Below are 26,582 nucleotides of genomic sequence, written 5' to 3'. Positions count from 1 at the left end.
TACTTTGTGGATGATAAGGTGTATGGAAAGCTTGCTGTATGTGACGGGCTTCCATTACCTCTTTCATTGCTTCCCCAGTAAAATGAGTTCCTCTGTTACGCTCAATAGTTTCAGGAACTCCATATCAACAAACTATTTAATTCAACATTTTCTTTGCTATTGTTTTTGCATTTGCTTCAACTACCGGCCAGCACTCAGGCCAACCTGAAAACAAGTCAACACACACTAGAGCATACTCATAAGTGCCTATTCTGGGCATCTGAATGTAGTCTATTTTTTTTCTTTGGAAAGGGAAATCTGGCTTAGGAGAATGCTTTTGGGGAACATGGACAGGCCTCCCTGCATTGTACAGAGCACAAGTGAGACATGAAGCACCAAACCTGGCTGCAAATGCACTAAATCCAGGTGCTATCCAATAGCAGTTAACCACTTCATCCCCGGAAGGATTTACCCCCTTCCTGACCAGAGCACTTTTTACAATGTGGCACTGCGTTGCTTTAACTGCTAATTGCGCGGTTATGCAATGCTGTACCCAAACAAAATTTGTGTCCTTTACTTCCCACAAATAGAGCTTTCTTTTGATGGTATTTGATCACCTCTGCGGTTTTTATTTTTTGCACTATAAATGGAAAAAGACCTAAAATTTTGAAAAAAAATGATATTTTCTACTTTTTGTTATAAAAAAAATCCAATAAACTCAATTTTAGTCAAACATTTAGGCCAAAATGTATTCGGCCACATGTCTGTGGTAAAAAAAATGTCAATAAGCGTATATTGGTTTGCGCAAAAGTTATAGCGTCTACAAACTAGGGTACATTTTCTGGAATTTACACAGCTTTTAGTTTATGACTGCCTATGTCATTTCTTGAGGTGCTAAAATGGCAGGGTAGTACAACCCCCCCCCCCCCCCAAATGACCCCAAGGAAATTGCTGAGAGGCATGTTGAGCCCATTGAATATTAATTTTTTTTGTCCCAAGTGACTGAATAATGACAAAAAAAAAAATTTACAAAAAGTTGTCACTTAATGATATATTGCTCACACAGGCCATGGGCATATGTGGAATTGCACCCCAAAATACATTTGGCTGCTTCTCCTGAGTATGGGGATACCACATGTGTGGGACATTTTGGGAGCCTAGCCACGTACGGGGCCCCCGAAAACCAATCACCGCCTTCAGGATTTCTAAGGGCGTAAATATTTGATTTCACTCCTCACTACCTATCACAGTTTTGAAGGCCATAAAATGCCCAGATGGCACAAAACCCCCCCAAATGACCCCATTTTGGAAAGTAGACACCCCAAGCTATTTGCTGAGAGGCATGTTGAGTCCATGGAATATTTTATATTTTGACAAGTTGCGGGAATGTGACATTTTTTTTTTTTTTTTTTGCACAAAGTTGTCACTAAATGATATATTGCTCACACAGGCCATGGGCATATGTGGAATTGCACCCCAAAATACATTTAGCTACTTCTCCTGAGTATGGGGATACCACATGTGTGGGACTTTTTAGGAGCCTAGCCGCGTACGGGGCCCCGAACTCCAATCACCGCCTTCAGGATTTCTAAGGGCGTAAATTTTTGATTTCACTCCTCACTGCCTATCACAGTTTCAGAGGCCATGGAATGCCCAGATGGCACAACCCCCCCCCCCCAAATGACCCCATTTTGGAAAGTAGACACCCCAAGCTATCTGCTGAGAGGCATGGTGAGTATTTTGCAGCTCTCATTTGTTTTTGGAAATGGGGAAAGACAAGAAAAAAAACATTTTTTTTTCTTTTTTCAATTTTCAAAACTTTGTGACAAAAAGTGAGGTCTGCAAAATACTCATTATACCTCTCAGCAAATAGCTTGGGGTGTCTACTTTCCAAAATGGGGTCATTGGGGGGGGGGGGTCTGAACTGTCCTGGCATTTTATGCACAACATTTAGAAGCTTATGTCACACATAACCCACTCTTCTAACCACTTGAAGACAAAGCCCTTTCTGACACTATTTGTTTACATGAAAAAATATTTTTTTTTTGCAAGAAAAATTACTTTGAACCCCCAAACATTATATATTTTTTTAAAGCAAAGGCCCTACAGATTAAAATGGTGGGTGTTTCTTTTTTTTTTTATCACACAGTATTTGCGCAGCGATTTTTCAAATGCATTTTTGGGGGGAAAAACACACTTTTTAAAATTTTAATGCACTAAAACACACTATATTGCCCAAATGTTTGATGAAATAAAAAAGATGATCTTAGGCCGAGTACATGGATACCAAACATGACATGCTTTAAAATTGCGCACAAACGTGCAGTGGCGACAAACTACATACATTTTTAAAAGCCTTTACAGGTTACCACTTTAGATTTACAGAGGAGGTCTACTGCTAAAATTACTGCCCTCGATCTGACCTTCGCAGTGATACCTCACATGCATGGTGCAATTGCTGTTTACATTTGACGCCAGACCAATGCTTGCGTTCGCTTTTGCGTGAGAGCAGGGGGGGACAGGGGTGCTTTTTTTTTTTTTTTTTATTTATTTATTTATTTTTTTTGCTTTTTTATCTTATTTTTAAACTGTTCCTTTCATTTTTTTTTCATCATTTTTATTGTTATGCCAGGGAATGTAAATATCCCCTATGATAGCAATAGGTAGTGACAGGTACTCTTTTTTTTTTAAAATGGGGTCTATTAGACCCTAGATCTCTCCTCTGCCCTTAAAGCATCTGACCACACCAAGATCGGTGTGATAAAATGCTTTCCCAATTTCCCAATGGCGCTGTTTACATCTGGTGAAATCTAAGTCATGAAATGCTCGTAGCTTCCGGTTTCTTAGGCCATAGAGATGATTGGAGCCATTCTGGTCTCTGATCAGCTCTATGGTCAGCTGGCCGAATCACCGGCTGCATTCTTAAGGTCCCTGTTGGGACAGGAGAGCCAGAGAAAAACATGGAAGACGGTGGGGGGGGGACATTCCCTCCCTCTGCTTGTAGAAGCAGTCTAGAGGCTAATTAGCCACTAGGATTGCTTTTACATGAAAGCCGACCGCTGGTTGAAAAGAATGATACCAAGATGATACCTAAACCTGCAGGCATCATTCTGGTATAACCACTCAAAGTCATGAATGGCATACCTGAAAACAAAAAAATGGTTAACAATAAAACACAGTAAACAGTAAAGTATAAAAAATTACATACCTGAAAAGTAAACATGATAAAACATAACAACAATAAAACATTGCAGAATAGAATACAGTAAAAAAGAGCAGAACAATAGAGAGAGAATAGAGCAAGAGAGAACAATAAAACGACAACTATTTTTGTTTTTTTTATTTTATATATTTTTTTTGTTTTTACACTTTTTTTTGTAACTTTTATAACTGTAACCGTTTCCAGGTTCGGGTCTCTCAAAATGCGATGGCATCTTGGGAGACCCTGTGAAAGTGCGCCTAGTCTGTGCAGTGCTGTACCCTACGCTAATAACTAGTGCATGGTAGCGTTCAAAACATTCACCAATGCAAAGACCAGGATTGTCAGGACAGGAGGGAAAATAATAACGGGTGTCAGGCATATATCCACGCTTGCTGCAGACACGATATCTTTTTTGGGGGGGTTCGTCGGGTAGGGGTACTCGGGAGGAAATAAAGAAAATGCCTCTCATGCAGCCAACTGCATTTGGTTGGGGATGTGAATGGGGGAAGTACGGGTGCTGCAGAAGTGGTGGGTTCCCAATTAGGATTGGCGAATGCAGCAGGAAGGGCACTATGGGCACGACGGGCCTGTGTTTGTCTTCTTCTTGGTGGCAGCGGGACACTACTTGTGCTTGCCACCTCACCAGCTTGAACTGCACTTATGGGACTCGCCACTTCACCAAGTGTTACTGCAGTGCTGGTTTGACTACGACCGGGGGGTACTAGGCCGCTGGCGCTTGCCAGTTCACCAAAACTCTACCAAAAAAACTGTTAGCGATCGCAGGGATCAGGCCTGACTCTGCGAACGCTGCAGTTATGCGTTTAGTGTTTTGTAAGTGTCAGTGATCGATTGATACTGCACTTGGGTGGGCTGGGCTGGGCCGGGCGGAGGGGCAAAACGCAGGTGCTAGTAGGTATCTGGGCTGATCCCGCTAACACTGCGTTTTTGGGAACCCTAAACTGCTGGGGACGCTAGTATAGATCTGATCGGATCAGATATTGATCCGTTCAGATACTATACCACTAAGGGAGGTGTATGGTGCGTGCGTGGGTGTTAGCGCTACTGGCACTAACCTGACGCTGCCTGGGACGACGCAGACCCTATCTGACCCTAAAACCCAACTGACACTATAAAAAATAAACTAACTAACCAGCGTCACCCGTAACAGTTATACGGTGATCACTGGTGAAAGGGTTAACTAGGGGGCAATCAAGGGGTTAAAACCTTTATTAGGTAGTATATGGGGGTCCCTGACACTATAAAACGCTGACGGCGAACCTAAATATTTACCTCCCTAACTAGCGTCACCAGTGACACTAATACAGCGATCAGAAAAATGATCGCTTAGTGACACTGGCGACGGGGGGTGATCAAGGGGTTGATCACAAACTGTCACAAACTGACACCAATGCAGTAATCAGAAAGAAAAAAAAAAACTGCTTGGTGTCAGGGGGGGGGTGATTAGGGGGTGATCGGGGGGATCGGGGGGTAAAGGGGGGTGTAAAGTATGCCTGGCATGTTCTACTGTGTGTGTGTGTGTTGGTGTAACTCACTCGGATGTCTTCTCTCCTCGGCACCGAAACGGAAAATACAGAGCCGAGGAGAGATGACATCACTTCCTCTGCCTCTGTGTACTATACAGAGGCAGGGGAAGATTCTCATTGACTGGGAGCGATCGAGAGGGGGGGCCACGAATGGATGGCCTCCCCCTCATCTCTGAATGCTCCCAGTCAGAAGCCGACCGCCTCGGGCTCCGGGGGGGTCCGATTGGACCCCCCGCCCGCGGCAAGCAATCACATACCAGGTACGTGATTTTGCCTGCCCATGCCATTCTGCCACAGTATATCTGCGTTAGGCGGTCGGCAACTGGTTAATAAGTGCCACAATCACGCCTTTGGCAAGATGACTGACGCCATGTGCCAGTTGTGCTAAAACTGGGTACAAACTCCTGGGTAGACACCACCTGTTGTCAGTGCTCCACAGGCCCTGCTGATTTTGGGTAGCATTACATTTAATCCACTTATCCTTCTCTTCATAAGGGCCCGGTTCTGAAACTGAATTAAAGTTTGTACATCCCATTGCTCTTGATGAGGGGAATCTGTCCCCACTACCTGGGTCGAACCCTACAGTGGGTGGGACTCCAAATGCCATAAGGGCAGCATCCTTTGCCGCTTGGTCCGCTAAAGCATTTCCTCTGGCTGTCATGTCATTTCCCAATGCATGTCCTTTTACCTTCAAGATGGCAACTTCTACTGGTTTCTGAAAGGCCTCAAATAGCTGCTCTGTGAGTTTTGCATGTCTCACTGGCTTCCCTGCACTAGTCAGGAAGTTCCGTGCTTTCCAAATAGGCCCAAAATCGTGAGCTATTCCAAATGCATATCTGCTGTATGTGTAAACGTTTCCCCTTTCCTTCTCTAGGAGATGACATGCTTTGACTACAGCACACAACACCGTTTCTTGTGCTGACATCTGGGGTATCAATGCTTCCTGATGTAAAATGGTGTCTGTAGTGGTTACAGCAAACCCTGTGTGTGGCTGACCATTATCAGTGTAAAATCTGGAACCATCTACGAATAAGTGTGTGTCACAATCTGATAGAGGGTTATCTTTTGCTGGTGTGACAGAGGCCCTTTCTACCTCCATCAGGGCCATACAATCATGATAAAAAACTCTCAGGTTCTACATCAGTACCATTTGTTGCATCTTCCTTTATCAATTATAGGAAGAAGAGTAGCCAGATTTAAAGTAACACATTGTTTGATTGTTAAATTTGATGGAGCAAAAAGAGCAGACTGGTACTTGTCAAATCTACTGGCAGACACATGTCTGATATTTACTTGATTCATGATTTTCTGTACTGCATGTGGCACATACAGTATCAGAGCAGAATCTAGTACAAGCTCAGATACTTTATCTAGCAGCAAAATGCAGGCTGCTATGGCTCACATACAACTGGGGGAGCCTTTGATGACAGGGTCTAATGAGGCTGATACATACATCACAGGCCCCTGTTTGTCTCCATGTAGCTGGGTGAGTACACCTGCAGCAAATCCATTGACTTCATGACAGAACAATGAGAAAGTCTTAGTATAGTCAGGAAGTCCAATGGTGGGAGCTTCAGACAAAATTTTAATAAGCTCCTTCATCTGCAATTCATTGTCCTATGTGAGTTAGAAATGGTTTCTAGTGGTAGCCTCATATAGAGGAGCCATAAGTTCTGATGCATTTGGAATTCAGTCCCTACAATATCCCACTAACCAAAGGAAGGCACGTAGTTGCCGTACATTTCTTGGCTTTTCAAATGTTTGTAGAGTTTTAACTCGATCTGGGGTTAGGTGACGGATTCCATGTGAAATGCAGTGACCCAGGAAGATCACTTTCTCTTGGCAGTATTGAAGCTTATTTTTGCTAACTTTGTTGTTACTGTTATAGAGAAACATGAGAAGGCTTACTGTTTATCTGCTACAAATGTCCTTTGTATCAGAACAAATAAGCAAATAGTCTATGTACTGAAGCAAAACTGTGTTTGGGTGTGAGGGGGACCATTGGTTCAATACTTGCTTTAACGCAGTATTATATTCAGAGGGGCTACTCACACAGCCTTGGGGCAATCTTGTCCATGCTAACTTTTGAGCATCATGGATAAATGAAAAAAGGTGCCAGCAATCTGGGTGCAGGGGCACAGAACAGAAAGCATTTGCGAGATCAATCACTGTAAAGCAGGTGCTGGAGGCAAGTATTCCACTTAGTAATGTGCGGGGGTTGGGCACGATTGGGGTATCTGCCTCAATTATATTGTTAATGGCTCTCAAATCATGCACTATGCGGTATGTTACCTGCCCACCCTTCTTGTCTGGCTTCTTTGCAATTGGGAACACGGGTGTATTGGCTTGGGACCTAATTGGTACAACAACCCTTGTTGCTTTCAGTTGAGTGATTTGATCCTTTATCTCCTCAGTCTGAGCAATACTCAGTGGGTACTGTTTAATCTGTGGGAGATGGGCTCCTGGTTTAATTTTTATCATGACTGGGGTGCAATCCAGCAGACCTACACCATATTTGCTGGTGGCCCATAAATCAGCGGGAATCACTTTCAATTCTGGTGGAAATAGCGGAGTGGAGTCTTGGATTAAAAATATTCCACAGGCAGGATTTAAAACTTCTCCTGACAGACTACTGTCCACTTGGACTTCTGTAGGAGTGTAATCTGTTTGCTAAAATTTGGCTCAGAATGTCAGCTCCCAAAAGATTGGTAGGAACTGTGTCTGAAACTAACACTTTTGTGACAATTTCTGTTTGTTGTCCTAGCCTGAGTTTAAGTGGCTTGGACTCAACCAAATCAGTAGAGGTCTCGGTTAGGCCAGCACCAGAGATTACATTTGTAGATAATAATCCTGGAGGTAAGTCCTCTATATTAAAAACAGTTTGGCTTGTACCAGTATCTATTAAATAGGTTAATTCTGTTTCTCCTCCAGGATAGGGGAGTTCTTGTAAAAATACTGTTACTCTGGCCTCAGGACCATTGTCTCCCCTATTTAACATGATTGATACTGGCATGCCATTTTCCTATGCCTGATCCACTGCTTTTGGCAGAGAACTGGGATCAGCATGAGGTGCCTCTAAGCTCCTTTCCAGTCTACGGTCAGGAAGATGGAAGAATTTGGCTATTTGTCCTTCCCCATTACAATTGTAGCATATAATTGATCCCTGATTGCCATGATTTCTGAAATTGCCTTTGCCTCTTCTTCTTCCTCTCTACTTCCCCATGTACATAACCTTGGGGTTTTTTTTCTTTTTGGTTAATCCTGTTTTCTATGGCTAACAAGATAGTCAGAAGGTCTCGAATAGACATATTGCTTTGTTTCACCAGTTGTGTAGATGGACTTGCAGTTTCTCCCGCCTTCTCTTCCTCTATTTTAAGGGCTGCTTCCACAGCCATATCACTTAACCACCTCCAATAAGCCCCTGCTGCTTCCTCTTTCCCTTGCTTAACATTCATAAATTCAGCATGTCTGGTTTGTCCATATATTTGGGGCAATTTTTCCTTCAATTTCTCACAAACCTCCCATCCACTAACCATCTTGTCTAATTTTTTTACGTCTACACCACATTTTTTAAGTGTATAGGCAGACGTGTTGCTTCCCACTGCTTTAATAAGAAGCTGATGAATGTCAGTAGCAGAAGCCTCATATGCTTCCTGTGCAGCACTAAGTTTGTTTGCAAACCCAATTGGATTATTTCTAGGATCTCCCAATCCCTCTAATACGGCTCTCATTTCTTGGGGACTAAAAGGTACATGCCATTTAATTTGAGACTTACTGTCAACAGCATTACCTTCAAAAACAAATTGGGTTCTGACAGGATAAACTGCAACAGATTGCTCTGTGACAGGGGCAGAAGGGGTGGCATCTCCCTTCCTTCTCTCTTCATCTTGCTGCCACAATTTGGAAATTCTGATTTGCCATGGAAGTTCAGACTATCTCTTTCTCTGGCCAAAGCCTTAAGTTCAGAGAGATCTAGTTTTGCATATGTGCCTTTTGATTTATGCCAATCATCTATTTCTAGGATACGAGCCAAATCCCTCTTTGTAGGTTGATATGGGGCTGTTAAACCTCTGCTCTCTACTATATTGCCCAGCTCATCTTTTGTGTGTTCCATGTAATCTAATTCTTGTGCTTTTGTGGGTGGACCCCTTAAAGCCAAACTGGCAGCCACATAAGGTGGGGGGTCCTCCTCTACAGAGTCTTCTGGCCAAACGTAGTAAATTTGGGCAGTACTTTTATTAAACATCTCTGTCAAGCCAGTTTGATTTGCTACTTTAGCTTTTGTCTCCCATGTGCAAGCTATTCTCCACGTTCCTTCACTGCACAGTAGTGGGCCATAATCGTGCAGAAAAGTTTGCCATACTTGTAAATCAAAAGCCCCTTCAGATTTTAAAGGTTTAGCTGTTTCCTTTGTCCATTCTACCCATTTATCTAGGGGCTCAGTATAGGCGGAATCGTATCTTCGGTTCATATATTCTCTAGCGCTCATCTTGCGCTGGGCATTTTCTGAAGGCCTCTCACTCATTCCCTTATATAATTTATTGCCCATAATGATTTGCCAGTCTTCTCTACTTGTGCCTACACCCTCTTGCCTCTAAAACAAATAGTACAGCAAATCTGCAGATTTACAAGAATAGTCTCCACTTATCTACGTGGATAGAAGGGGTTTATGACAATAGACAAAACACTCACTAAGAGACCTTCCACGTCTCTTCTCTGTGGGTTTTATCTGACCCTACCATGCACCTCTGACCCAGGTCGCCCAAAAAGAGTCAACACAGGGAACCGCAGAGAATTCTCTCTATCCACACACAGTCCAACCCGTGAAGTGGGACACAAACACACAGACACACACACGTTACCCAACCAGAAAGGTCCGAGAGTGCTTTGGTTTCCTTGAGAACTGACAGATAGGATACATAGGAAAGGCAGAAATATAGCAAGCTTAAGGACAGCTTACCTAGCCGGCATTTAGAGGTCTGCGTTCCCGATGATCCCGATCAAAGCTCAGTTCCCTCCTGAGACTCTGACAAACTCCTGTCTGGCTCGCCAAAACTGTTATGTTTCTGATTGGGACTCCAAGAACAGAAGGTAAAACTGCAGCTACAGGAACAGATTCACAGGACGCAATCACTGTGTTTAAAATGTCTGTTCAGTGCCAAAATGTATTATTACGTGTTATTTTATACATAGATAAGAAAGGGGTGGTGTGAGATGTTATTAAAAACTAACAAATAGAAATATGTTATTAAAAGCTAACAAATAAAAATATATTATTAAAAGCTAGCGAATAGAACAATTGCAAAAGTAAAACCTTGAGAAGGGAGGGGGGAGTAGAGACAGAGAGAGCTTCTAGCAGAAGATGTGTCTGTGTGTTAGGTGAAGGTTACAGAACACATTTTAGTGCAAACAAAATGGAGTCTCTTGTGCTTAAATGAACAATACAGTGAATGTCCATGTCAAATGGTATCCTACTGGATATGATTTATAACATTTTTTCATTTTGTAGAAAGCCTGTGACAAAGACCACAGTGTACAGTTTTGCATGGGGAATGGTGTCAGAGCTGATGTCTGGAGAGAGTTCACAAATCGTTTTGGTAACATTACACTCTATGAGATTTATGGAGCAACAGAAGGGAATGCTTTCTTTTTTAACTACAGCAATAAAGCAGGTGCAATTGGAAGATACAACATCTTTCTAAAGGTAAGGAATGAAAATCCATATACCAGTATAGTATTGTTAGCTGTTGAAATCATCTTCAACTTTGAATCCATCCACCATCACAATTAGCTCCTATGGGAAGCAAATTGATGGGAGTTTTAAGGCAGAATTGTTGGAGAGGGGCTGTACAGGGAAGTGAATTTCATTACAGTGTACTCTAGGATTGCCACTGTTTTCTCCTGGACAGTCCGGTTTTTGAATGATGTGTTCGGGTTTACTTCTGCCCCAGACACATCATTTACACAGACTGCACCGAGAGTGACATCTCTCCCCTCTCCCTGACAGCAGCTTAGTTCCACAGAGCAGAGTGTCAGTGTATCAAAGCTCCTCCCCTCCTCCTCCTTCTCCATTCTGTACACACACTAGGAGGAGGGAAGCAGGGACACGCTGATATCAGGTCTTTAGAAAGTTTTTATTATGCTCTGTAGATGGAGGAGGGAGGGGGAGAGAGCAGCTGGAAAGGAAGACAAGGTAGAAAATATGTGGAGTGATCGAGGGGTTGGCACAGAGGCTGCATATGATGGGCACTGTGGCTGTATGATGGGCACAGAGGCTGCATATGATGGGCACAGTGGCTGTATGATTGGCACAGAGGCTGCATATGATGGGCACAGAGGCTGTATGATGGGCACAGAGGCTGCATATGATGGGCACAGAGGCTGCATATGATGGGCACAGTGGCTGCATATGATGGGCACAGACGCTGCATTTTATGGGCAGGGGGGTTGCATTTTATGGGCAGGGAGGTTGCATTTTATGAGCACCGTGGATGCATATGATGGGCACACTGGCTGCATTTGATGAGCACAATGGCTGCATTTTATGGGGTACAGTGAGGCTGCAATTGATGAGTTTTTTTTTCAGAATTTTTCAGTTCTGATTTTGAGCACCAGCCGCCACTGCCCCCAGCAAATATGTAACTCTCCCCACCCCCCTGCTAGCACTAACCATCTCCCCAGGACATATCTGACCCCTGCATTCCATGCAAAACACTCATAATTCAGCCACCCGCACTGTTTGCTGCAACGAGCTATGCACCGCATTACTGCTCTCTTTCAGGCCACCAAAAGTGTCCCAGGTCTTTTACAATCTTATAGCGTATACCCCCCCCAAAAAAATGCCGCCGCTAAAGTGTTCGGGTTTGGCTTGAAGAAAAGGTGGCAACCCTAGGTACTCACTCTTATTACCTAAAGTTATTCATCTTCATCATTATCATCATCTATCATTCTGTCTATCCTGAAAGGACTGTGCTTGCTTTCTGATGGCATCTTGGTTTTCAGTGCAGAGAACCTATTTTATCACAGCATGCTTCCCTTACAATTTAATGCTTCACCCAGGAATCCTTGAAACTTCTAAATAAAGAGTCAGCTCACTGTCTTTACGACTTTAGGAGGACCAGACTCTGGACAGTTGGAGTGTCAATGGAAATCAAAAGTACCCCAGACTTCTGTGGTCAGTAGGCGTAAAAAACCTAATGATCTAATGCTTGTGGTCTGCGAGAGGAGGAATAATAATACCACATCATTGTTGTCAGGAATAGTGCCTCATTGTTAATATCAGTTGGAAGAACAGTGTCTATTCTTGGTGTCTATTATAAGTGCCACCTCAGTGCAGTTTATCAGTGCCCACAAGTGTGGCCTTAGTGCCATCAGTGCGGCTTATCAGTGCCCATCAGTGCTGTCTTATCAGTGCCCATAAGTGCCGCCTCCGTGCCCATCAGTGCAGTTTATTAGTGCTCATCAGTGCTGTCTTATCAGTACCCATAAGTGCCACCTCAGAGCCCATCAGTGTAGTTTATCATTTCTCATAAGTGCAGCCTCATCAGTGCCGCCTCAGTGCCCATAAGTTCGACCTCAGTGTCCATAAGTGTAGTTTATCAGTGCTCATCAGCGCTGTCCTATCAGTGTAGCTTATTAGTGCCCATCAGTCAGGGCCAGATTAAGAGCAACATGGGCCTGGTGCTAAGGATTTTGGTGGGCCTTTTTATGAAAATAAATAAAATGAAAACGCAAACAATTTTTTGTTGAATTAAATTAAAGAGAGAGAGTGTGAGAGAGTGGTTGAGAGAGAGAGAGGGAGAGAGGGGGGGGGGGGGGGGGCTGAAAAAGAGGGGATGAGAGGGAGGGGAAAAGAGAGAGAAAGGCATTGAATGAGAGAGATGGGGACGAGAGAGAGGGGGTGAGAAAAAGGGGCAAGAGAGAGAAAATGGGGGATGAAGGGAGTGAGAGAGAGAACAGGGTGAAAGAGAGGGGATGAGAGAGAGAGGGGGTGAAAGAGAGAGAGAGGGGGGGTGGGAGTGAGGGGGTGAGTCTGTGGGGGGCACAGCATAGTACATTACACGGGGGGGAGGGGGAATAGCACAGTACATTACATGGTTGGCACTACACATTACATGGTGGATACATGGATACAGCACATTTAATGGTGGGCGAAGCACAGCACATTACATAGCGGGCACAGCACATTACACTGTTGGCACTGCCCAGTACAGCACATTACAAGGTAGGCACAGTACATTATATGGTGGGCACAGCACATGACATGGTTGGTACTGCACAACACAGCACATTGCATGGTGGGCACAACACAGCACATGCACACGATGGGCACAGGACCTTATATGGTGGGCACAGCACATGACATGACGGGCACAGCTGAGCACATTACATGGTGTGCATTGCACATTACAAGTGGGCACTGCACAGCACATTATATGGTGGGTACTGCACATGGCATGGTGGGCACTGCACAGCACATGACAAGGTGGGCACTGCATGACACCACATGATATGGTGGGCACTGCATGACACAGCACATTACATTGTGAGCACAGCACATTAATTGGTGGACACCGCACATGACATGGTGAGCCCTGCATAGCGTACTGTGGGTACTGCACGGCACATGCCATGGTGGACAATGTACAGCACATTACATGCTGGGTACAGCACATTACATGGTAAGCACTGCATGGTGCAGCACATGACATGGTGGGCACAACACAGCACGACAGGGTGGGCACTGCACAGGAATTTACATGGTGGGCACTGCACATTACATGGTGAATACAGCGCATTACATGGTGGGCACTGCATGGCACAACACATAACATGGTGGGCACAGCGCATTACATGGTGGGCACTGCATGGCACAGCACATGACATAGTTGGCACAGCACATTACATGGGGGGCACTGCAATGCACAGCACATGACATAGTTGGCACAGCACATTACATGGGGGGCACTGCAATGCACATGACATGGTGGGCACAGCACATTACATGGGGGCACTGCAATGCACAGCACATGACATAGTTGGCACAGTACATTACATGGGGGGCACTGCAATGCACAGCACATGGCATAGTGGGCACAGCACATTACATCGGGCCACTGCAATGCACATGACATGGCATAGTGGGCACAGCACATTACATGGGGGTCACTGCAATGCACAGCACATGACATAGTGGGCACAGCACATTACATGGGGCCACTGCAATGCACATGACATGGCATAGTGGGCACAGCACATTACATGGGGGGCACTGCAATGCACATGGCATAGTGGGCACAGCACATTACATGGGGGGCACTGCAATGCACATGACATGGTGGGCACAGCACATTACATGGGGGCACTGCAATGCACATGACATAGTGGGCACAGCACATTACATGGGGGCACTGCAATACACATGACATGACATGGTGGGCACAGCACATTACATGGGGGTCACTGCAATGCACATGACATAGTGGGCACAGCACATTACATGGGGGCACTGCAATGCACAGCACATGACATGGTGGGCACAGCACATTACATGGGGGCACTGCAATGCACATGACATGACATGGTGGGCACAGCACATTACATGGGGGCACTGCAATGCACATGACATGACATGGTGGGCACAGCACATTACATGGGGGCACTGCAATGCAATGCACATGACATGGTGGGCACAGCACATTACATGGGGGCACTGCAATGCACAGCACATGACATGGTGGGCACAACACATTACATGGGGGCACTGCAATGCACAGCACATGACATGGTGGGCACAGCACATTACATGGGGGCACTGCAATGCACATGACATGACATGGTGGGCACAGCACATTACATGGGGGCACTGCAATGCACATGACATGACATGGTGGGCACAGCACATTACATGGGGGCACTGCAATGCAATGCACATGACATGGTGGGCACAGCACATTACATGGGGGCACTGCAATGCACAGCACATGACATGGTGGGCACAACACATTACATGGGGGCACTGCAATGCACAGCACATGACATGGTGGGCACAGCACATTACATGGGGGCACTGCAATGCACATGACATGACATGGTGGGCACTGGACACAAGAGAGCACATTACATGGGGGGAAGCAGCAGTCTTTCCCCTAGCACAATAAAACATCTCCCTAACAAATGTACTAACCTTAAATTCAACAGCATGGGAGATGTCCTTCCTCCCGGGCTCCTGCTGGTTAGAACATCAGCGCCCCTCCCCCAGACATGGAGGATCTGTGTGAGTGAACAGATCATGTGATAGGAGTCAGGAGGCATCCACAGAGACAGGACTCGGCTGTACTGACTCTTGTCTCCTCCATGTGTGCACAGAGGGCTCCTCTTCCTTCAGGCACACAGATATTCATAAGTCACTGCCATGGGCCTATATTGAGGGAGGGGCCTGGAGCTGCAGCTCCACCAGCCCCTATGTTAATCCGGCCCTGCCATCAGTGCCATAAGTCCCGCCTCAGTGTCCATCACTGCAGTTTATCAGTGCTGTCTTATCAGTGCCCATAAGTGCCACCACAGTGCCCAACAGTGTTGTCTTATCAGTATACGTGCCACCTCAGTGTCCATCAGTGCAGATTATTATTGCCCATCAGTGCTGTCTTATCAGTGCCCATAAGTGCCACCTCAGTGCCCATCAGTGCAATTTATCATTGCCCATCAGTGCTGCCTCATCAGTGCAGCTTATTGGTGCCCATAAGTGCCGCCTTTGTGCCCTGAAAATTTTTTGATCTTTTTGCTGCGCCGCAAGACAAAAAGGTTTGAGAAACACTGGTGTAAAGGCAGGTGTCCCCATGCTTTTGGTAATGTAGTGAATAACAACTGCCATCTTTCCAGTAGCCTAAAAGAAAATTCAAATGTGCAAAATTCCACCTAAACAATTTTGATTGTCAGTAGTCTCTTTTCATTTGTAATCTTTTAGCTTCTTCAGCCTTTCGAGATTATCAAATATGATACAGAAAGAAATGAGCCTGTATTGGATCATAGAGGACACTGCATCCGGGTAGCAAGAGGTGACATTTTTCTCGTATCATTTAATTTTGTTCCAGTGCATATAAGAGAATGTTTGCCCATTATGGTCAGGCATTGATTTTATATCTGTAGACCTATCAATATCCCTCATTCAATGGAGACCCTTCTGTGTTACACATACAGTCATGGCCGAAATTGTTGGCACCTCAGAAATTTTTTCCAGAAAATCAAGTATTTCTCACAGTAAAGTATTGCAGTAACACGTTTTGCTATACCCATGTTTATTCCCTTTTATGTGTATTGGAACAAAACAAAAAAAGGGAGGAAAAAAAGCAAATTGGACATAATGTCACACAAAACTCCAAAAATGGGCTGGTCAAAATTCTTGGCACCTTTAACTTAATATTTGGTTGCACACCCTTTGGAAAAAATAACTGAAATCAGTCGCTTCCTATAACCATCAATAAACTTCTTACACCTCTCACCTGGAATTGTGGACCACTCTTCCTCTGCAAACTACTCCAGGTATCTCTTATTGGAAGGGCGCCTTTTCCCAACAGCAATTTTAAGATCTCTCCACAGGTGTTCAGTGAGATTTAGATCTGGACTCATTGCTGGCCACTTTAGAACTCTCCAGCGCTTTGTTGCCATCCATTTCTGGGTGCTTTTTTACGTATGTTTGCAGTCATTGTCCTGCTGGAAGACCCAAGATCTCGGACGCAAACCCAGCTTTCTGACACTGGGCTCTACAGTGCGACCCAAAATCCTTTGGTAATCCTCAGATTTCGTGATGCCTTGCACACATTCAAGGTACCCAGTGCCAGAGGGAGCAAAACATCATTGAACCTCCACCATATTTTACTGTAGTTACTCTGTTCTTTTCTTTGTAGGCCTCATTCTGTTTTCGGTAAACAGTAGAATGATGTGCTTTACCAAAAAGCTCTATCTTGGTCTCATCTGTCCACAAGACGTTTTCCCAGGAGGATTTTGGCTTACTCAAGTACATTTTAGCAAACTGTAGTCTTGCTTTTTTATGTCTCTGTGTCAGCAGTGGGGTCCTCCTGGGTCTCCTGCCATAGCGTTTCATTTCATTTAAATGTCAATGGATAGTTTGCACTGACACTGATGCTACCTGAGCCTGCAGGACAGCTTCAATTTCTTTGGAACTTGTTTGGGACTGTTTATCCACCGTCTGGACTATCCTGCGTTGCAACCTTTCATCAATTTTTCTCTTCCGTCCACGCCCAGAGAGATTAGCTACAGTGCCATGGGCTGCAAACTTCTTGATAATGTTGCGCACAAAGGCAAATCTAGATCTCTGGAGATGGACTTGTAACCTTGAGATTGTTGATATTTTTCCACAATTTTGGTTCTCAAGTCCTCAGACAGTTCTCTTCTCCTCCTTCTGTTGTCCATGCTTAGTGTGGCGCACAAAGACACGCAATGCAAAGACTAAGTGAACTTCTGTCCTTTTTATCTGCTTTCAGGTGTGATTTTTATATTGCCCACACCTGTTACTTGCCCCAGGTGAGTTTAAAGGAGCATCACATGCTTGAAACAATCTTATTTATCCACAATTTTGAAAGGGTGCCAAGAATTTTGACCAGCAAATTTTTGGAATTTTGTGTGACATTATGTCCAATTTGCTTTTTTTCCTCCCTTTTTTGTTTTGTTCCAATACACACAAAGGGAATAAACATGTGTATAGCCAAACATGTGTTACTGCAATACTTTTCTGTGAGAAATACTTGATTTTTCTGGAAAAATTTCTGGGGTGCCAACAATTTCGGCCATGACTGTAGAATAAAGTTCTAGTATGTTTTAATCTTAATTTTGTGATAAACAATACAAACAATGTATGATTCAGTGATACCCAAAAATAAATCAGTTCAATTATAATAGGGATGTGTCAAAATGTCAATGAAAATATATATAGCAAAGTTCCGGGGCCCCTGAGGCCTAATGGTGACCGACAGAGTTAGGGACAGCTGACATCCTTCTGTGTAGAGTGTGTAACAAGGCATGGGGGGTGTAATGCAGGTTGAAAGGGTGGGCACCAGACACTTTTTGAATGCAGATTTATTGTCTCTTGAACAGAACTGTGGGAGAGAGAGTTAGGGCCAGGACACCCTTAGATGGATGCAACAATAATTGGCAGACTCCGAGACTTCTATAGGCAGACAGCTATACAGGTGAAGGCCTCCAGCCGGACACCGTTTCTGTATAGGTAGGACCACTGTCTCCTATGGCAACAATCTTGTAGCAATTACTAACGGTAGTTGTACTCAATTATTTGCAACACAAAAAGTTCTCTTTACACCACACTCGCTCACTATGGATCTTTACTCGACGAACTACCAGTCTTTCACTAGACTTCGGATCCACTAGCCACTGGATCCCCTGAGCTCTTCCACTTTTAGCACACAGTATCTTCCTCAAGCGTCACCCCCACTTCCCTGCTGGGTCCCTGGCTTGGCACTCACAGATACTCTTCAAGCGTCACCCCCTCTGACAAGCTAGGTCCCTGGCTTGGCACTCACTGATGCACCACAAGCGTCACCTCTGCTGTCCCGCTGGGTTCCTGACTTGGCACTTGCTCAAGTTTTCCCACTTCTTCACCGTCCCCAGCTAGTACTCTGGTACTGTTCTCAGCTTACACACAGTGGTCTCCAGTAACAAGGTGGTTAGTCCCTTAGTGGTGACAGCTTACCCTCTACCTCTGACCACAGCTAGTTCCCTGGCCGGCAGAACCCCTACAAGCCCGCAGTCCCAACCCTGCACTGCTTCTTCTGCTTCTGGATAGGCCCTCAGACAGGCTAGCAGCCAGATGTCTCTGGGACAGGCCTCAGGCTTCCGGCCTAGCAGCCCGGGGCAGCGTAACACACGTCCACCCAGACAGCCGTCCAGGTGGCACTGAAACCCCGTGATCCCCTGACTCCACCCAAATAAATAGGCAATCCCAGCAGGCCAAGGGACTTAAAGGAACCCCTGCCAATTGGCTGAGACACCCCACTCATTCATAATCTGTCCTTACTATGCCCTTCACTTATCCAGTGTCACCAACTATAATGCCACCTACTGACAGAGGAGAGAAGTGCAGCAATTACAGAATTAGGGGGAAATCAATTGATCTCCTGACAATAGGCCAAGGCAACTATCGCCTGGCAACTAAATTTGATAGCAACCTGGCTAAACTTCAGGGTGCTACATCCTCCCCCTGCCTAGAAAAACTACGTCGAGAGAGAGAGTCCTGAGAGTGAATATCTTGGCAAAAACTGGGACGGGTGAGGAAACAAAAAAGGAACAATAATAACAATACATGTGGCATACCACATGAAGTAAATATGCATAACATACACTTAATCCTGAGCAAGTGGCATTTCACATAAGAGTAGATAAATAACAGACAGTATATACAGTACAATTTACGTGTGGAGTGCCACCCAAGCAATTAAGGGAAAAACAAACAGTAGCCTTATCTCCTACCTATCTAATATATACAGTAGCGAGAGACATAAAAGATTAGCATTGCCATCCACGTCAAATCACTGTCTCTCCTTGTCCAAGGAAGACTCAATGGGTGCAGGAACACCTGAAAAAGAGAAAAAAATGGACAGCAAAGAAATGCATCCTATCCCTATGATAACACAGTGCAATATGTACATAAGTGAATCGGTGTAAATACACCCTATGCTATGTCTAAACTACAATGATCTCTACATCTAAACACAAGTACAGGCGAAAATGGGCCCCATCCTCATCCGAGGATGCCACCCCTTTTCATAGCTATTTTACAAACTGTAAGGTTTCAAAGTGTAAGGTGAGAACTTGCCCCTTTGCCACAGCTTATTCTACCTAACTAAATATCCCAGTGTCTTTGAAGCCCCAAAGTCCATCAATTTTCACTCGGGGTAGAACACCATTTCCCAGAAGTTACCCTTCTTCTCAGCAAGAACTCCGGGGACAAGAGGCATAACTGCAATCAAGCAACAACCTGCCAGGCTATGGTGAAAGGGACCGCACTTCTTGACATAGATCCCCTTGCAGTGGTGATCCCAGTCTGTCCACACAACAGCCGGGGACTTAATTTCCTCATTAGATGAAGAAACAAGCATGCTAAATGTCAGACCAACATGTTACTTTTCAAGGGAGGCATACTGGCAATTCCAGAGCATCAACCAGCATGACTTAAGTTGGCACTCCCAGTATCTACCGGCAGCACACATTTCAACACAGTCCCAGCAATACAGCCAACAGGAATGTCCCCCACTAGCAACACTTTCTACACAAAAGGTGGAGTGGTTTTCAGCATAGTGTCTGTACTCCACAAAGCACACATTTGTAATCCGTATGGTGTCCATGAAACACAATTAAAGAGCATTCACCAGTAATATCTGGGATCCGGCAGTTTCAGGGTGTCTCCTTTGGCATTTACCATAGTAATTCTATGTTTAATGTCCTTGTTTGGCCTGCGGATAATCACACTGTCCGAGTTAATTTTGCGACCATAGCCCCAGGTCTGCAATACAGAGGTATACCTCTCCGCCATCTTGAGCGTCACCTGTTGGAAGTCCACCCGGAAAGGGATCCGAAGGAAACTCCGCACAGCTTCATCTATCCAGGAGGTTTCCGTGCCCTGGATCTCTTCTTCTAGATGGGCCGGTATGTAGGCATACAGATAACCATACTCCTCAGCCACTTTTTTAACAATTATGCACTGTATTTTGGACAGCCTGGGCAGTGCTTTGGGGTTTCCATAAATGGTTAGGACTGGTGCATCTGGTGCACGCTGAACTGGGTATTCTGCAGTAACATTTACAATCAAACTTAGTCAACTGTGTTAGTTTAGTCAATGCAATTTTAGGAACCCATCTCACCCAGCAATCCTCCTCAAAGTACTTTACAATGCATGAGGAGGAAGTGGCACTGACAGACAACTCAATTTTGACACTGGCCGCTGGCACAGAGGGAGTTTCATCCTCCCCTAAATCACACAGTTGCTCCTCATTACTGTCAGTCCACTTCCCAGTCCATGACAAATTGTCTGAAAACAGTTCAGAGAGTCGACCGGATGAGATATCCAAATTAGAGATGGTAAAGCACTCTTCGGCCGGGAGATAGTTGCGCGTGGAGCTGACTTTGTTTGGCGCAACCACGTTGTCTCCCTTAATGGCCACAGGTATCACCTCCCCCACTGGAATACCACTTTCACCCTTTGCAGGCTTATCCGACTTTGGCATCTTTTTCCCCGGTGGTTCCGCCATCAAGGAGAGCAGGTGGGCCGGACCCCGGCCTCAAGGGACATCCGGCACCCTGGGTCCTGGAGCAGCCACAGAAACCAGAGGAGCAGCTTCTCTCACAAGCTGGGTGATAGCAGGTGGACTCTCAATGCTGCTCCCAGCCGGGACAGCGACATTCTTGTTCCTAGTCCACTTGCAGTGTCCCGGAGGTTGGGCTGGTGAGACTACCTCAAGCAGGGTTTCCCTGCAGGGCCCACAGATTATCCAAGGCTGCAGATGCGTGGCCAAGCCGGAAAGCTTACCGCAGATCAATCCCAAGGCCTCATAGCCTCCAGCCATGTACAGAGCAAGACTGCCCTTCGGTGTATACCACACTCCGGTGATAATTAGAGTACCCATGGGCTCGCCTAGACCAAGGCCAACACCTGGAGCATACATCTTCCCATCTGCCATAGTACTTCCAAACTGCTCCATCATCTCCAACCCACAACTCAGTACACATGACAGCACTTCCTTATCCTCCTCTGCAGAGTGGGGGCTCCTCCCCCTGCCTAAGGAAAGGTCTAGATACTTTCTGGGAACTTCAGCGCCCGCCTCTTTAATGGAGTCTGTTTTAACCCTTGCAGCACTAGCGTAAAGTGTCAAAAGACCACGCTGATACTCTCCCATGAGCAATGAGACATGCTGGTTCTTCCCCACATTATTGGAAAGCACAATAACACAGTCTATATGAAGTAAAGATGTTACTTGCCACTTTCCCACGGAGCCAGATAAAATCCTGATGTAGCTGTAGCTGGTTGCTATGGGTGACTACTGTAGGAATAACGCCTTTGCCCCACATTGGGCGCCAAATGTAGCAAAGTCCTGGGGCCCCTGAGGCCTAATGGTGACCAATATAGTCAGGGACAGCTGACATCCTTCAATTACAGAACTGGGGGAAATCAATTGATTCCCTAACAATTGGCCAAGGCAACTATCACCTGGCAACTAAATTTGATAGCAACCCTGCCTAAACTTCAGGGCGCACTATATAGTCACCCCACTGACAAAGTTCTGGTATCAGAGGAACGAAACATGTAAACTCCTACGCTGGGATAGCACCCTGTCTTATACCAACCCCCGCCTACACCCTGGTTTCATGCGAAAGCTGTTTTATTTAAAGCAAATGATGCACTATCTGAAGCAACTATTCTGAACAACTTGCCGGAGATGTATCCTAAGTACCAGAATCCTGGATTTTGATCTCATTGTCCCTTGGACTTTTATCAACCTGCTTTTGATGGTATTGAAATACTGCACAAATTGAAGATCCACAGAAAAATCGGAGATGAGAAATTTCCTGCTGAGGAATTGTATACATTGCACATACACTGACAGATTGATCTCCACATAGGACTAGTGGAGAACTCTGTGCCACCAGCTGGATCCGTGAGTAACCACCATTGAAAAATCACATCATTGTATCAACTGCCTATGGGAGTTTACCTGCACGTTGCGGGAAACATAGCATGTGGTTATATTGAACTCACCTGTGAATATATCTGTGGCTTTGGAAAAAGGTAAAATATCGGTTGTAAATGCAGCATCTAGGGACTCATACCATCTCCCCGGTACATGGATACATATCTCTGTGTTTATTATTGCACTTTATACATCAGGATAAGAACTATGGGGACTTTTTTCTTTTTGGAGGATTAATTCTAGAGATGAGCCGAACACCTCCTTACATAGTTACATAGTTACATAGTAGGTGAGGTTGAAAAAAGACACAAGTCCATCAAGTCCAACCTATGTGTGTGATTATGTGTCAGTATTACATTACATATCCCTGTATATTGCGGTCATTCAGGTGATTATCTAATAGTTTCTTGAAGCTATCAATGCTCCCCGCTGAGACCACCGCCTGTGGAAGGGAATTCCACATCCTTGCCGCTCTTACAGTAAAGAACCCTCTACGTAGTTTAAGGTTAAACCTCTTTTCTTCTAATTGTAATGAGTGGCCACGAGTCTTATTAAACTCTCTTCTGCGAAAAAGTTTTATCCCTATTGTGGGGTCACCAGTACAGTATTTGTAAATTGAAATCATATCCCCTCTCAAGCGTCTCTTCTCCAGAGAGAATAAGTTCAGTGCTCGCAACCTTTCCTCATAACTAAGATCCTCCAGACCCTTTATTAGCTTTGTTGCCCTTCTTTGTACTCGCTCCATTTCCAGTACGTCCCTCCTGAGGACTGGTGCCCAGAACTGGACAGCATACTCCAGGTGCGGCCGGACCAGAGTCTTGTAGAGCGGGAGAATTATCGTTTTATCTCTGCAGTTGATCCCCCTTTTAATGCATGCCAATATTCTGTTTGCTTTATTAGCAGCAGCTTGGCATTGCATGCCATTGCTGAGCCTATCATCCACTAGGACCCCCAGGTCCTTTTCCATCCTAGATTCCCCCAGAGGTTCTCCCCCCAGTGTATAGATTGCATTCATATTTTTGCCACCCAAATGCATTATTTTACATTTTTCTACATTGAACCTCATTTTCCATGTAGTCGCCCACCCCATTAATTTGTTCAGGTCTTTTTGCAAGATTTCCACATCCTGCGGAGAAGTTATTGCCCTGCTTAGCTTAGTATCGTCTGCAAATACAGAGATTGAACTGTTTATCCCATCCTCCAGGTCGTTTATGAACAAATTAAATAGGATTGGTCCCAGCACAGAACCCTGGGGAACCCCACTACCCACCCCTGACCATTCTGAGTACTCCCCATTTATCACTACCCTCTGAACACGCCCTTGTAGACAGTTTTCAATCCATGTACTCACCCTATGGTCCATGCCAACGCACCTTATTTTGTACAGTAAACGTTTATGGGGAACTGTGTCAAATGCTTTCGCAAAATCCAGATACACCACGTCTACGGGCCTTCCTTTATCTAGATGGCAACTCACCTCCTCATAGAAGGTTAATAGATTGGTTTGGCAAGAACGATTCTTCATGAATCCATGCTGATTACTGCTAATGATATCATTCTTATTACTAAAATCTTGTATATAGTCCCTTATCATCCCCTCCAAGAGTTTACATACTATCGATGTTAGGCTAACTGGTCTGTAATTCCCAGGGATGTTTTTTGGGCCCTTTTTAAATATCGGTGCTACATTGGCTTTTCTCCAATCAGCTGGTACCATTCCAGTCAATAGACTGTCTGTAAAAATTAGGAACAACGGTCTGGCAATCACCTGACTGAGTTCCCTAAGTACTCTCGGATGCAAGCCATCTGGTCCCGGTGATTTATTAATGTTAAGTTTCTCAAGTCTAATTTTAATTCCGTCCTCTGTTAACCATGTAGGTGCTTCCTGTGTTGTGTCATGAGGATAAACACTGCAGTTTTGGTTACTGAAGCCCCCCGATTCACTCGTGAAGACTGAGGAGAAGAATAAATTCAATACCTTTGCCATCTCCCCATCCTTTGTAACCAGATGTCCTTTCTCATTCTTTATGGGGCCAATATGGTCTGTCCTCCCTTTTTTACTGTTTACATACTTAAAGAATTTCTTGGGATTTTTTTTGCTCTCCTCCGCTATGTGTCTTTCATGTTCTATCTTAGCCATCCTAATTGCACCCTTACATTTCTTATTGCATTCTTTATAAATTCTGAATGCTGAGGATGATCCCTCAACCTTGTATTTTTTGAAGGCCTTCTCCTTTGCTTTTATATGCATTTTTACATTGGAGTTAAGCCATCCAGGATGTTTGTTCGCTCTTTTAAATTTATTACCCAATGGGATACATTGGCTAATGCCCTTATTTAATATGCTCTTAAAGCAAACCCATCTCTCCTCCGTATTCTTTGTTCCTAATATTTTACCTCCTGGTTCGGTTCGCATCCAGAACATGCGAACAGGCAAAAAATTCATTTGAACACGCAAACACAGTTAAAATCTATGGGACACGAACATGAATAATCAAAAGTGCTCATTTTTAAAGGCTTGTATGCAAGTTATTGTCATAAAAAGTGTTTGGGAACCTGGGTCCTGCCCCAGGGGACATGTATCAATGCAAAAAGAAGTTTTAAAAACAGACGTTTTTTTGGGATCAGTGATTTTAATAATGCTTAAAGTGAAACAATAAAAGTGTAACATTCCTTTAAATTTCGTACCTGGGGGGTGTCTATAGTATGCCTGTAAAGGGGCGCATGTTTCCCGTGTTTAGAACAGTCTGACAGAATGAAATTTCGAAAGGAAAAAAAGTCATGTAAAACTACTATCGCTAGCGCCGGCTATAATGAATTGTTGGTCCGGCAATACACATAAAAGTTCATTGATAAAAACAGCATGGAATTTCCCCACAGGAGAACCCCAAACCAAAATTTTTAAAAATGCGTGGGGGTCCCCCTAAATTCCATACCAGGCCCTTCAGGTCTGGTATGGATATTAAGGGAAACCCCGCGCCAAAATTAAAAAAAAACTTGGCGTGGGGGTCCCCCTCAAAATCCATACCAGACCCTTCAAGTCTGGTATGTGCTCGCATAAGACCCTTATCCGAGCACCCAACCTGGCAGGCCGCAGGAAAAGAGGGGGGATGAGAGAGCGCCCCCCTCCTGAATCGTACCAGGCCACATGCCCTCAACATTGGGAGGGTGCTTTGGGGTAGCCCCCCCAAAGCACCTTGTCTCCATGTTGATGGGGAGAAGGGCCTCATCCCCACAACCCTTATGGGTTGAAGGGCCTCATCCCCACTTATTGGAATCTGGAAGCTCCCTTTAACAAGGAGACCCCCAGATCCCGTCCCCCCGTGTGAATTGGTAATGGGGTAGAAATGTACCCCTACCATTTCACAAAAAAAGTGTCAAAAGGTTAAACACAAGAGACAGTTTTTGACAAGTCCTTTATTAATTTCTTCTTCTTCTATCTTCTTTCTTCTGGTCTTCCTTCGGGGTTCTTCTTCTTCCTCCATCTTCTTCTTCCTCCACCCTTCTCATCCCGCATCTTCCTCCAGCTTCATCTCTGCTCCATCTGCACAATCCGCCTCAGTGGGAGTCTTCCGCCATGTGATACTTCGGTTCTTCTGACACTTCTTACATAATGGAGGGCGGGGCCACCCGGTGACCCTGCCCTCCTCTGACACACGGGGACTTCACAGGGACTTCCCCGTGGCTTTCCCCGTGTTGTCAGAGGGGGGCGGGGTCACCTGGTTACGTAAACAAATCAGGACAAGGGATTGGGTCACAGCTTGCTAGCACAGTCCCAGAAACAAATTGATTGATATTACATCTGTTGGCTTTAACCCTTTCTGGCCCTGGGGAATGTAGAAGTACTCACACTGTCCCCAAAAATCCTGCTGCCTCAGAACTGTTCAGGCCTTCCTCTGTACAGGTCCTTCTCGGCAAGCCAGGATGTCCTCCAACCAAGACATTGGGATAGTAGAGATCCCTCTGTACTTCCTGCTTTCTCAGCTCCCAGCCTGGAGGCATAGCCCCCCTCAGGGTCCCCTCCCAAGCTAAACGACAAAGCTTCCTCACTACATCTTCTACCTGACTCCCATGCTGGCCAGGCTCCACCAAATTTAAGGGCTGATCCAGCCACCCTGCCAGGACCTTCTGCCTGGGGGT

At 45.0% G+C, this 26,582-nt stretch overlaps 1 protein-coding gene across 2 annotated transcripts in view; it reads left to right on the top strand.

Annotated features, from left to right (window-relative positions):
• The window catches only part of LOC141131547 (long-chain fatty acid transport protein 2-like), a 352,210-nt gene that overhangs the window by 302,616 nt on the left and 23,012 nt on the right, over positions 1-26,582 (top strand). For both annotated transcript variants that reach the window (XM_073618930.1, XM_073618931.1), the window contains 2 exons: positions 10,235-10,429; positions 15,692-15,782. In XM_073618930.1, the coding sequence (XP_073475031.1) occupies positions 10,235-10,429; positions 15,692-15,782 (286 nt within the window). The remainder of the gene's footprint in view (positions 1-10,234; positions 10,430-15,691; positions 15,783-26,582) is intronic.

The sequence above is a fragment of the Aquarana catesbeiana genome, linkage group LG03 (assembly GCF_042186555.1).
Source record: "Aquarana catesbeiana isolate 2022-GZ linkage group LG03, ASM4218655v1, whole genome shotgun sequence".
NCBI lineage: Eukaryota > Metazoa > Chordata > Amphibia > Anura > Ranidae > Aquarana > Aquarana catesbeiana.
The sequence above is the reverse complement of the archived record's forward strand: the minus strand, read 5'-3'. Positions and strand labels throughout refer to the sequence as shown.